This window comes from Mercenaria mercenaria, chromosome 4, assembly GCF_021730395.1.
Source record: "Mercenaria mercenaria strain notata chromosome 4, MADL_Memer_1, whole genome shotgun sequence".
In the NCBI taxonomy this organism is placed as follows: domain Eukaryota; kingdom Metazoa; phylum Mollusca; class Bivalvia; order Venerida; family Veneridae; genus Mercenaria; species Mercenaria mercenaria.
The window spans coordinates 61,860,987-61,875,690 of record NC_069364.1 but is presented as its reverse complement, the minus strand read 5'-3'; the positions used below and the strand labels follow the sequence as shown (position 1 = coordinate 61,875,690).

Genomic DNA, 14,704 nt, shown 5'->3' with positions numbered 1-14,704 from the left:
AATAGGGTTATGGAACCTGCACAGTGCTTATCAGCTCATGACAGTGGACAAGTGTGTGAAGTTTCAATCCATTCCCGTTAGTGGGTACTAAGATACCAGCTTACATAATAGGAATTTAACCCAAAATTCCTAAGTCGAAAAAGGGGCATAATTTTGTAAAATGTGAAGTTGAGTTATTGACCCATTGCATTGCAAGTCAGATCATGACAGTGAACAAGTGTGTGAAGTTTCAATCCATTCCAATTAGTGAGTACTGAGATACCAGCTTACATACAAAACCTTAACCAAAAAATTCTAAGTCGAACAAGGGGCATAATTTTGTAAAAAAGCAAAATAGAGTTATGGAACCTGTGCAATGTAAGTCAGTTTATCACAGTGAATAAGTGTGTGAAGTTTCAATCCATTCCCACAAGTGATTACTGAGATACCAGCTTACATACAAAACCTTAACCAAAAATTTCTAAGTCGAAAAAGGAGCATAATTTTGTAAAAAAGCATAATAGAGTTATGGAACCTGTGCAATGTAAGTCAGTTTATCACAGTGAATAAGTGTGTGAAGTTTCAATCCATTCCCACAAGTAGTTGCTGAGATACCAGCTTACATACAAAAACTTAACCAAATCGGGACGCGGACGCCGACGCATGGGCGAGTCCAATAGCTCTACTATTCTATGAATAGTCGAGCTAACAAGAGCACCGCCTTGCGGGTGCTGACGCTCATCTGATTTTTTTTGTGTGATAGAAATATTGTCCTACCCGTGATTTTCTAAGTCTAAAAAGGGCCATCATTCTTGCAAAAAGCAGGATAGAGTTATGTTTTTTGATGTACAGTGTCCACTTATGATGGTGAAAAACTGTTGAAAGTTTTAAAGCAATAGCTTTGATAGTTTATGAGAAAAGTTGACTTAAACATAATACTCAACCAAGAAAATGATTTTCTAAGTCCAAAAGGGGCAATAATTATTGCAAAAATCAGGATGGAGTTACGCTGCTTGCTGTACAGGGTCAGCTTATGATGGTGAACAAGTGTTGCAAGTTTCAAAGCAATAGCTTTGATAGTTTAAGAGAAAAAGTTGACCTAAACATAAAACTTAACCAAGAAATCTGATATTTTCTAAGTCCAAAAGGGGCCATAAATCTTGCAAAAAGCAGGATGGAGTTATGTTTCTTGCTGTACAGGGTCAACTTATGATGGTGAACAAGTGCTGCAAGTTTTAAAGCAATAGCTTTGATAGTTTAGGATAAAAGCTGACCTAAACATAAAACTTAACCAAGAAAACTGATTTTCTAAGTCCAAAAGGGGCAATAAATCTTGCAAAAAGCAAGATGGAGTTATGTTTCTTGCTGTACAGGGTCAGCTTATGATGGTGAACAAGTATTCCAAGTTTCAAAGCAATAGCTTTGACAGTTTGGGAGAAAAGTTGACCTAAACATAAAACTTAACCAAGAAATCTGATATTTTCTAAGTACAAAAGGGGCCATAAATCTTGCAAAAAGCAAGATGGAGTTATGTTTCTTGCTATACAGGGTCAGCTTATGATGGTGAACAAGTATTCCAAGTTTCAAAGCAATAGCTTTGATAGTTTAGGAGAAAAGCTGACCTAAACATAAAACTTAACCAGGCAACGCCGACGCAGACGCCGACGCCGACGCCGACAACCGCTCAAGTGATGACAATAACTCATCATTTTTTTTCAAAAAATCAGATGAGCTAAAAATGGTGCAATGTTTCAACAATACAGTGCATATTTGCACTGTTTTACTGCAAAACGTTTGACAACTTGACACAACAAATCTTTCCTCATATAACCAGTACTTAATATTTCTTGGATTTCTTTCTTCCTAGAGCCGCCTTTTCACGTATGTGAGCATTCTGAGTTAAAAAAAATTATATGTAGTTCCTTCAACTCTCAAACTTACAAGGAAGTGTTATTTTTATTGATCTGACAGTAGATAAGACTTAAAAATCAGGGGCAGTATTTTTTAAAACTATGTATTTTGACATAAAACAAGAGCTGTCTCCGTAGGATGACACATGCCCCCGATGGCACTTTGAATGAATAGTTATGGCCGATGTTAGAGTTTAGGACCTTTGACCTACGGAGCTGGGTCTTGCGCGCGACACATCGTCTTACTGTGTCACACATTCATGCATAGTTATTTTAAAATCCATGCATGAATGACAAAGATATGGACCGGACATGCCTATCAATGCACTTTCATGAAAAATGATCTTTAACGTCTAAGTGTGACCTTGACCTTTGAGCTACGGACCTGGGTCTTGCGTGTGACATGTCGTCTTACTGTGGTACACATTCATGCCAAGTTATTTGAAAATCCATTCATCGATGACAAAGATATGGACCGGACACGCCCATCAATGCACTATCCTTTAACGTCTAAGTGTGACCTTGACCTTTGAGCTACGAACCTGGGTCTTGTGCATGACAGGTCGTCTTACTGTGGTACACATTTATGCCAAGTTATTTGAAAATCCATCCATCGATGACAAAGATATGGACCGGACACGCCCATCAATGCACTATCCTTTAACGTCTAAGTGTGACCTTGACCTTTGAGCTATGGGCCTGGGTCTTGCGCACTGCACGTCGTCTTACTGTGGTACACATTCATGCCAAGTTATTTGAAAATCCATCCATCGATGACAAAGATATGGACCGGACACGCCCATCAATGCACTATCCTTTAACGTCTAAGTGTGACCTTGACCTTTGAGCTACGGACCTGGGTCTTGCGCACTGCACGTCGTCTTACTGTGGTACACATTCATGCCAAGTTATTTAAAAATCCATCCATCGATGACAAAGATATGGACCGGACACGAAAATTGCGGACAGACCGACAGACTGACAGACCGACAGACTGACAGACCGACAGACAGACAGACGGTTCAAAAACTATATGCCTCCCTTCGGGGGCATAAAAATTAAAAATTGGTTAAATGTATTACCTCCCTTTAACACATTTCAAAATGTACTAAAAGAGTTGTCTGCTATTTTTATCAAACAACAAATTTAATAGTTTGTCAAGGGTCTTATATTTAACTTATTTGTTTTTAATGAAACAGAAATTAAAATGATTAGTAAGCAGATCCCGACTGAATTTTTAATAAACGTCGGGAGTAACGGGTAGTCTGCATTGTGATGGCAAAAAATATTTTGAAACGATTTTTATCCCAAACCATGAATTACTGGATAAGACATCTCCTTATAAAGTACTGAGGGCGTTCGTTGACCCGAGGTTCCGTGTTTTGACCCGCGAAAATAAAGAAAAACTCGAGTTTGACCAGCACAAAAAAGTGTCCCTTGCTTCGGCTCGATCCGTGATATGCGTCTCGAGTTCGAAAGTTCTGCTTTGTCAGTCAAAATCTCGGTGAATTTCAATTTCAGTGTTGTTCACCGCCACAAACAGAAGTATGACAGTAGGCAGAGCGTCGTATGTTTATTAGCTACTGACAGATGTCAATCACGCCACGCGCCGACTGACACGTAATTAGGTTTGTAATTCGAAAGTTAATTATCGCTGTTTTACGAAGTTTTCGGGCTCTCTGATCTCCGATTTCGGTCAACTTTAATTATTGCTCTTTCATTCTTTAATTATCGTTTACTGCAATCACATTAAATGCAAACAATTAGCAGCTTATCCTGCAGCGTCAATCTGAAATCGAGTGATCATCTTTTGTTGTCATGGACACGTTTCGCCGCGTGTGCCTCCCGGTGACATCCTGTGTATTGCATAGTGTTTACAGACTTTACATTTATAACCGAGATGTATAACCTCGGCGCACTTTATTGCCGATTATGTTTTCCTTTCATCCAATTTTAGGGCGACTTGAACTTCGCTGCTCTGGGTGGGAAGGGCGAAGTGAAATATTTTAAAGCGAAGTTATCGCTCAACTTCGCCTAAAACGCAGTCCCTGATTTTAATTTACTCATCAAATGTATGTCAAACCTTTTTCATGTAATCCAGCATCTTGACTGATTTTTAACAATACACTTTCATTAATTTTGTAAGAAATACTTTTCCAACTTTCAAAATAACATCATAATCTGAACTACAGATGATTCATCAAGGCAGCATCAACAGAGGTTTTTTTTATCAGATATCAGATATTGGGAAAGGTACAAGTTCTAGTTAAACTGGGGCAAAATGCATTGTAACTTATTGATTTTTGGGAAAAATTGAAGGAAACAAATGCACTATTAACTTTCTAAAAACTATGGGTTGGGCAGAAGTTGTAGACCTGGTGTGATATTGCTGCTGTTTTGTTGTGTAAGACTGTAGTAAACTGGACTTTATTTAAATTCCATTATTAAGACCAAGCCGAGGTAGGTCACTTTTTATCCTTGTGGGTTTTTTGTGATCAAATCATGTATAAAGTCATTTTTTAGGAGGAAAATGTCGTTTTCAAGGGCAGATAACTCTTTTTCAATACTGGTGACCTATGACTTTTATTGCATATCTTTGTTTCTTAGATAATTGTCCTTCAATATCCAAAGTTTGAAGAAATTCTATTATTTGGAAAAATTTTGCCCATCTCATATACAGAGACTCTAGCATATTCCTTTAACATGCACGGTTTCAATAATACCTAAAAGGAACATTCACATCATCTGTATCCTAATATTTGTAGGTAAAAATGATTCCTTCTCAGTTAACTTAAAGTTATTAAATTGTATTGCAATGTAAACTACAGATTTTATCATCAACGTCATCACAAGGTATGGCAGTATTAGTATAACATATTCAGCTGCATTGATAAGTTAATATTATAATATTAGAGTTTTTGGCTGCATGCAATTTGCAAGGTAAAAAAATTAGCTATAATTTATCTTTTTTTTGCTTACTGCATTTACTGAAGTCATTTTTTGAAGGTAAAAAAAGTCATTGATCATTGACTGAATAGTAAAAGCAAAAACACCTTTAAAAATAAAGTCTTATCAACTGTCTGATACTGGAGATCATTCAGGTAATCTAAATAAACATAACTTCCCTTTTACTTCATACTGATGGATTCATCTGGAGATGTTATTTGCAGAAAAAAAATCTATGAGGAATTCATGATTACATAATTTCTTGTAAAAATGCAAATAAAAGTGAATAGAAGTTACTTTTTGAACCTACCTTTTTCATCTGGGAGGATATCTCTTCATAGCACTTCATTATTTTTCTGTAAAAACAAGGTTGATATTTATGGCCAAAAAGCTAACAAGAGGGCCATGATGGCCCTATATCGCTCACCTGTTATCATTGCACTTGAGGACAAGAAGGTCCTCAGAAAAAATATCTAAGTCCAAAGGACAGGGACAACAAAGGAAAGAAATTTAACCAAAAAGAAAAAAAAAATTCTTACAAGGTACAGATATGTCAAAATACACCTAAAAATTGGAGGTACCATCCATGTTGTACCACAGAAAAGTGGTCTCGGTTTTTCCCTACGGCCAATAATAAAAAAGTTACTAAAAATAAGCTATTTATATTAACGTAAAAGGGAAGTAATTAAAAAGAAAATTATTGTAAGTGAACAAAAGAAGGATCTGCCAAATAAATCTGTTGACATAAATGAAATTTCAGATCAGTATCTTCATTAGTTACGGAGATATACCCATTTTAATTTGAAATAAAGGGAGGTAATTTGACATAAAATCAGTCCACAGTTATCTACCCTGATTGACTCAGTCCAACTAATGATAATAATGAAATTTCAAATAAGTCTATAAGTACTTACTGATATAAATCCATTTTGACTACAATCAGGGGAGGTAATCAGATATAAAATAACTCTGGAACCTACGATTGGATCTGATTTGTCATGGAATCCAATATTTATTGTTGTTGAAGATATTTTGGAAGTTTGTATCAAATAAAACCATAAATGAAGTCTCTATATGGCTGCAAAAGCCAAAATAGCCAATTTTGGACCTTCAAGGGGCCATAACTCTGGAACCCATGATGGAATCTGGCCAGTTCAAGAAAGGAATCAAGATCTTGTGGTGATACAAGTTGTGTGCAAGTTTGGTTAAAATCAAATCATAAATGAAGTTGCTATTGTGCAGACAAGGTCAAAATAGCTAATTTTGGCCCTTTCAGGGGCCATAACTCTGGAACCCATTATGGGATCTGGCCGGTTCAACAAAGGAACTGAGATCTTATGGCAACACAAGTTTTGTGCAAGTCTGATTAAATTCAAATCATAAATGAAGCTGCTATTGTGCAGACAAGGTCAAAATAGCTAATTCTGGCCCTTTCAGGGGCCATAACTCTGGAACCCATAACGGAATCTAGCCAGTTCAACAAAGGAATCAAGATCTTATAGTGATACAAGTTGTGTGCAAGTTTGGTTAAAATCAAATCATAAATGAAGCTGCTATTGTGCAGACAAGGTCAAAATAGCTAATTCTGGCCCTTTCAGGGGCCATAACTCTGGAACCCATTATGGGATCTGGCCAGTTCAAGAAAGGAACCAAGATCTTATGGTGATACAAGTTGTGTGCCAGTTTGGTAAAAATCAAATCATAAATAAAGCTGCTATTGCGCAGACAAGGTCAAAATAGCTGATTTTGGCCCTTTCAGGGGCCATAACTCTGGAACCCATAATTGGATCTGGCCAGTTCAAGAAAGGAACCGAGATCTTATGGTGATACAAGTTGTGTGCAAGTTTGGTTGAAATAAAATCATAAATGAAACCACTATCGTGCAGACAAGAAATTGTTGACGGACGCACGCACGGACACACGACGGACGAAGGGTGATCACAAAAGCTCACCTTGTCACTATGTGACAGGTGAGCTAATAAAAGGCATAAAGACGTTCTTTTTTGTACTACAAATGATTCCTGAAAATTACACTAGTCATTCTAAATGAGACAAGAGCTGTCAATACAACAAAGTGCTGGAGTGTTCAACAATTTGTAAGTGAAATAAGGGCCATAACCAGGTAATACTTTAATTATGAATAATTATAAAGTTTATTATGACAATGTAAGTTACACAAAAGTTGCCACAGGACAGCAATGCTTGACTATTCAAACGCTTTGTTGTTAAAAAAGATCACTGCAGGAATACAAAATATCAATAAATGGATGTATCTGTGTGAAAAGGTAAAACAGAATTATCGAACAGTGAAAATGTGTGTGAAACTTTTCAATCCATTCTAATTATTGAATACATTTTGTATTTTTAAAATTATTTTGTATAAGTGGCTTACAGTGGGTCTGATGTAACGTAACTGATACAAAACGGTCTAACATATCCACGAGCCTGGATGTCATTCAAAACAATATGGTGAATCTGAAATCATAAATAGTGCATATCTCTAATGCTTTGTCAATGAACATGTTTTTAAAATTGTTTTACTTTCAAACTTATGGTTGTTCTGCATGTTCTGTCATAGTGTTACAATAACAACTAACAAAGATTAAATTATGGCAGAATGAAATGGCAATAAAAATGCTGATAAATCAACGTTAAATTTGTGGCTACCTTTAATCAAGGAAAATATCTAAAACTTGATAAATGTAAGCATACAGACCTGTACATTTAATTAGACAGTATGACAAAAAATAAGTAGGTAAATGTAAAGCTGCGAAAAGTTTATTTAAAATTTATGTTGTATAATTTTTCTAAACACAAAAATTTAATCGAAACAGAGTTATGACAACTAGATTGACTTCCAAATTTGTTCAATCAGCCCAGTTAAGAAAAAATTAGGTGACTTTTTATTGGTCATACTTTATTTGTATATCCTAACATTCTGAAAAGATTTATTCAAATAATTATTTATGAATCATAATCATAAATTATTCATTTTTTGATCTGACATGAGGAGTCACCTTAATAACTTTTTTACATTTTCTTGTAAATCCGTGTAAATCCGTTCCACACACTTACTGGCTTGCTGGTCAGATGTAACAACTATAGGCCAATAGTTTTTACTATTTACAGGCAATCCATTACATGACATCACAAATTATTTTTCCAAGTTTTATTTTTGAATTCCCAAGAAACATGTTGAATATAGACCAGTCATATGGTACAAAGTACTGACTGTAATTTATACAGGGAGTCAGCAGTAATTCTAAGTAAGTGATAAGTTTAAAGAGGATAAATATTCTTAAAGAGACCTCATTATCAGTGTATCAAGTATACAATTAAGAATCACTCCCCTTCACTGATACAAATTTAATGTAGTAAAATACAAAGTGTAAGTTACAGGAAACTTACAAATGCATGTGTATCTGTATCAGGATCTGACATGACAACCTGTGCATCCTCCGTCATTTCAACCCCTCTGAAATAAAGCCTTAAGGTTATATCATGCAGTGTTAAATTACGAAATCAGGATCTGACATGACAACCTACTCATCCTCCGTCATTTCAACCCCTCTGAAATAAAGCCTTAAGGTTATATCATGCAGTGTTAAATTACGAAATCAGGATCTGACATGACAACCTACTCATCCTCCGTCATTTCAACCCCTCTGATTTTTTTTACAAGTAATATGATTTACTTATTATTAAATCAGTATCAAAACCTCTAAGTTGCTTAATGTTCCCTGTAAACATTTTGTAAAGCTGAAATCTGAATCACACCCATATTGCAAATTTTCATTGTCAACAGTGACAATGGACCCAAAATGCTACTCCTGCCATTATTTCAGACCAGGGCACGTACCTCGGTAGACCTACAAACCGTCGGAAACAGCTGGACAGCTATCTCACATGAAAGAGTTAGTGCTCCCTGCTGAATGCGATTCCAACCCATACTGGTGGGAGGCAAGCAGTTCAAATCTACAACCTGAACCACGCTACAACACAGGTCCCAAAGTTGTAAAATGTTACCAAGTAACCAGTATAACTAGAAAGACTTACTCAACAATGGAGGACTGGTGATCTACAGCTAGTATTTTCACAGAAAATTCATTCTGGTCAAAGTTCTGTCCACCATCCTTAGGAATGACAATCTAAAAACAAATAAACCCAAAGCTAATACAATGAGATAGCCTGTTACCAGTCTAGGCAAAGCTATACAAACCTGTCATAAAAATTCCTACACCCATAAACTGATATTGTACTGAGACTCAGTGATATTACACACAGTGAAGGCAATATATTCATTAACCACAAGGGAGCAGTAGTCTTGAGGCTAGGATGCCAGCCACTCAACCAGAAGCTTGTGGGTTTGAACCCCATGGGTCACAACAACACCTTCTCATATGACACCTGTACTAATTTTTCAAAGAAGCAGATTTGAGACTGATTCAAATATCAAAGTTTGCAGACATCATAATTAAGTTCAAATAAAGTAATATAGATACGGTAATCATTACACTGCATCAGTACTTTGTGATTAATTTTCACATGTTACTCATTACATTGTTAACTCAAGATGAATTTGTCCAGTCAATACCTCTTGGTCCTTCCTACATCTATGAGTAATGGTATCAGAATGAGGGTAAGATGTTTGTTTTTAAGCTGTATTTTAACTGGATATGTGATAATTAGAAATACATTTGTTCAGTTACATATTTAACTTGCCACAGGCTCAAATGATATATGAGCCACACCATGAGAACCAACATAGTGGCTTTCGCTTTCAAAGCCTACTTCAATTAGAGAAACTGTTAGCAAACAGCATGGATCCTGACCAGACTGCGTGGATGCGCAAGCTTGTCTGGATCCATGCTGGCCGCAAAGCCACTATGTTGGTTTTCTCATGGCGCGGCTCATTTATTATATTCATTCAAATTGACCGCAACAAAAAATACAGTGCTGAGATGGCTCTCCTATTATAGCCTCTCTGAACAAAATGCAATACCCAGACCTGAAAAATTCAGCATCCCACACATAAGATTACAAATATCAAGGTATTATTCACCTAAAAATGGCTGAGGAAAGCAATTAAATGAATTAAAAAAAAAAAAAAAAAAATCCCACTAATCTAAGTAACCCATGTATATATATGTATTACCACTGGTCTGGGTCCCTCTTGTTCAGAAAATTCTGCTATAAGGATGAAGTCCTCTAGAAGCAGTTTGTTTCTATGTTGTCCAGTCTGTTGCCATGGTGATTGATGGGTAAACTTAGGAAACAGATAATCGAATGTGTCTCGCTGCCTTGTTTCATATCGTAGACCATCACTTTCCAGCATGGAGACCTGGGCTGCGTCTGCTCCAAACATCTTTCCTATGTCTCAATACCCCAGATCACGTACTATAGTAACAGTTCCATTTCTTAAAACTAAGATAACCTTTCAATTTAACAACATCCAAAATGGACATGACTTTTTTATTATATTTCCTATAGATAGATGAAAAGTAGTTGCTAAGAACTAAAGTATACAATGTACCTCATTAAATAATGGAAGTCGAGGTTTCCCTTCTAGTTTCATAATGCAATAACCAACATGAAGTATGACATATAATGTAACTATTTGTTGGAGCAAACATCATTTCTCAGCAATAGGTAGGTTTTAGTAATTTCATCTAGCTGAAGTGATCAGAAAAGTACATGTATTTAATGTAAAAATGTGTCTAGGGCACAGTCAAAACTACTGCCTGAGAGAGTGGGTATAATTACATGTCAGCTAGACTGTTGGTAGCAGTTCTAAATGTTATACCCACGATAGAGTGACTATAGTTTTGTTAATAGCCATGAAATATCTGTCTTCTTACCAAAATATGATATCTGAAAAGTCCAAAACATAGCTAGCTGAGTTTCCAAAGTTTGTTTGAATAAATAGCACTTTTAAATGCCAACAGCAAAGCAAACAAAATGCCTTGTTATTTGGGCAAAGTGGAATAAAAATGTCCAATATATGTTAGAATTTTTTGCAAAATGTCTGCAGTAAACAACAGTTCATCACAAACGGTAAAAGCAACAACTGTTTTACTTCTAACCAAGTATGAATAAATTGGTGAAAAAAAAACCCAGTTAAAAATGACAAACTAGCTACCATGTTCTGAATAGACCATGGAAGGTACTATCTTTCTTTGAGTTCTACACTTGCATGCCTTAAATAATAAATTCTCAAACATAAAATAAAAAATAAACAGCCTAGTTTGTTTTATTAATAACAACAAAGAAGATAATGCACTAATTTATTTTTCCAGGCATGCATACAAGGATCATGTGAGTAGCAAGGAAAATATTCAGACTGGCCTCTGGAAATCAATGCTCCAACATATGCGGGTCAAATGAAAGGACAGAAAAATAAAATTGTTACGATTTTCTTATGTGACTTCTTCAAAATAAGATATTTAACTCTTCCTTATGATGAATATCTACATTTAATATTACTGACTATGTAGCGGTTCTTGTATCGGGTGGCCTCAGTAGCTCAATTGGCAGTGTTGGCATGGTAAGCCGAAGGTCCGAGGTTCTAGTCCCGGTCGAGGCTGCACATTTTTTCCTTAGACTGTTACATATGGAGGTTCTACCGAGTTGTTCACCCTTGGAGCCCTTGCGGGGCAAAGCAGTTTGGCTGGGGTGTGTGCATCTGAATTAGGTTAACAGTCTGCAGCAGACTTTGGCCAGGAGTGCCAATGTCTCGCATTAAGAGGGAAGGTGTGTAGCGGTTCTCGTATCGGGTAGCCTCGGTAGCTCAACTGGTAGAGCACTGGCACAGTAAGTCGAAGGTCCGAGGTTCGAGTCCTGGTCAAGGCTGCACATTTTTCCTGAGACTGTTACAACTACAAATTCCATAGTTTACCTTCATTTATCACCAAAGTGTTAGTCAAAATAATTCGACATTCAGATTGTTTTATATTTGTGAAGGGGCAATCTAAATGTCAAAACTTTGAAGGACCAAAATAATGGAGGATAAATCACAGTACACAGTCATGTAAAGTTATTGGTTTTATCGCTTGCCCATACTGGCAAACGTTACTCGTGTACAGTACATACATAGGTTAAAATCACCAGAAAATTCGTAATTTTGGATATTATTTGATAATTTTTACATAAATCAATGAGGAATTGAATCCCCTTTCGATACTACTCAAAATAATTCGACGTTCACATTGTTTTATATTTGTGACTAGCAATCTAAACGTCAAAACTTTGGACAAAAATAATGGAAGAATTAAATCACAGTACACAGTCCTGTAAAGTTAATTATTGGTTTTATGTAGACACGGTAAATGTTAATCGTGTACAGTACATACATAGTCCAAATAATTGTACTCGAGAGTTGAATATCGTTATATTTTTTTGACTTCGATATCCGCCTCTAGGTAGACAACGTAAAATATCAAAATGTAAAATCGGTCTACCCGAGGTCTCATTATTTAGACTAAGTACATACATATAGGTTTAAATCACCAGAAAATTCGTAATTTTGGATATTATTTGATAATTTTGGCATAAATCAATGAGGAATTGAATCCCCTTTAGATACATGTTTATATATATATGTAAGTTTTATTTGAATTTATTTATCAATTTGTGAAATAATCGTCATTTAAACCTATAGCATGTAAAACATCGGCAGCAATGACAATTTCATTGGAAATTGCTTCCACTATTTTGGTCTTTCGAGTGTTTGACGCGAGTGGGGATAGTGCCCATATGAAAAAATTATCTCAATATTTCCTAGGATCGCATCAAATAGTTGGACTAAGCAAAGTATATGATAAGTTGGTTAAACTAAGCCTATCTTGCAAGGCCGTAGACAAGCTTACTGTCGCTGAGCGGCTGCTTTTTAATTTCTGACTTCTGCAGCCACCGCTACAGTTACAGTTTGACCGTCACAATATAAAACAAACTGTATACGTCGGATTAGTTCGACTAGCAAGGCCGGTGCTGTAATGTGAATATAGACTTTTGTGGAACTTTTAAAAAAATAATTATGATATCTATAACAATACAGTCCAGAAATCGATCAATGACATCTGTATATAGGCATAATAGTGACTATCCGAATATATTGTCAATTATGTTAAAGCAAACTCATCAACATAAACAAATTGAAAGAAAACAGTATTTCGATAGTCAGTATAACAGAAATATTAATATTAATTTACTTCTATCATAGTATACGTTTGCGATCCTCAGTATCTTTTTAATATCTTTAAAAGATATGTGTGTACTGCAGTAAACTCCACTTCCGGGTTCAGAGTTATCGTTATTGCGGTAGGGATAGAGTACGAAATGGACTCCATTTCGCGAAATGGACTTTACGTCTACGAAATGGAGTTTTATTATCTAAATTACGGCTTTAGTTTCAAATATATCTGTATTTTCTTAAATGAATATGATAGAGGGGAGTTAAACCTACGTGATGTTTATTTTTGATGATATATTGGTCAGGTTAATAAAAGAAAATTTACGTTTTATCAAGACCGCGTCCTACGAAATGGACATTTTCATGCAAAATCTTATACAAAATGGACTTTTATTTCTTTTAATTGCGGCATTAATTTCAAGGATATATGAAATTTCTTGAAGATGTTTTTCAAATAATAGATAGACCTTCACATTGGTCATTTTAAATGATATATTTATCTTATTTATAACCAAAATAATACAATTAATTAAGTAAGACCGTGTCTTACGAAATGGACATTTTCGTGCCAAACTTGTACGAAATGGACTTGTATTTTCTTTACTGTTACTTTAATGTTGATGATATCGGTATTATCTTTAACAGATATGATAGATTGGAGTTTAAGGTACATGTTTGACTCTGTTAATAATATGTCGATCTAATTTTTCAATGGAATATTACTATTTATTGCGACCACTCCTCGCGAAATGGACATTTCCTGCCACACTTCTACGAAATGGACTTATATATTCTTCATTGTGTCTTAAATTGCAATTATATTGGTAATTCATGAAATAGATATGAAACATAAAAGATAAACCTATACGTTGATTATTTTTGAATCACGCAATGTGTGCCAAAAATATATTTTAAATGTAAAGTTTGGTTTTAATTTCAAGTATATATCGGTTTTACCTTAATAAAACACAGATTATCTTCTCATATTGTAAAGCCCACATATATCAATAACACCATATGAAACGGACAATTATTTTACAAAATATTGTACGAATTATAGTGTTCTTGTGGTTTTAATTTCAATGATATTCGTATTTTATACGGAACAGTTTAGATAGTTTAAATGATGACTTTATTTTTTATGATATAGATATGTCCCTTATAAGTTACAAAGAAATACTTTCAAAATTTATCGACGGTGTTTTTCCAAGTCATAACGAGTTTATTTAATTGTAATTATAAAAACTACTATTAATTTGAATTGCTGCAGTTATTTCTTTTTCTTTTTCCTTTCTCGCGTTAATTGCCCGATGATTGGATTATCACACCTTACTAATCAGTGCATGCACGTGTATATTATTAGTGCCTCTTGCATGACCACATGTGTATCTTTACTATTGTCACCTTACTAATTATCGTTGATTAGAGCGGCATGGATGTCTGTTCACTCCGACATCAAAACAGTCAAAGGTAAGTTTAATAACAACAATTATAAAATTGAGAAATGCCAATTAAATAAAATCATAACAGAAGATGAACAATCATAAAAATGCTAGCCGTAAAAAACTTTCCCGCTGCCACGGAAGACATTGAGTTTAGTATGTTAAATATATAGAATTTATAATCAAAATAGTCTTCGTCCAGTTACAAACACTTTTCAATTTTCATTGGTAAGAATTAG

At 35.2% G+C, this 14,704-nt stretch overlaps 1 protein-coding gene across 1 annotated transcript in view; it reads right to left on the bottom strand.

Annotated features, from left to right (window-relative positions):
* The window catches only part of LOC123551904 (uncharacterized), a 39,489-nt gene extending 26,340 nt beyond the window's left edge, over window positions 1-13,149 (bottom strand). The window contains exons 1-6 of the mRNA XM_053541460.1: window positions 13,043-13,149; window positions 9,991-10,259; window positions 8,892-8,983; window positions 8,244-8,310; window positions 7,228-7,310; window positions 5,146-5,191 (exon numbers count right to left, since the gene is read on the bottom strand). Coding sequence (XP_053397435.1) covers window positions 5,146-5,191; window positions 7,228-7,310; window positions 8,244-8,310; window positions 8,892-8,983; window positions 9,991-10,200 — 498 coding nt within the window. The 5' untranslated portion in view covers window positions 10,201-10,259; window positions 13,043-13,149. The remainder of the gene's footprint in view (window positions 1-5,145; window positions 5,192-7,227; window positions 7,311-8,243; window positions 8,311-8,891; window positions 8,984-9,990; window positions 10,260-13,042) is intronic.
* Window positions 13,150-14,704: the final 1,555 nt, after the last annotated feature.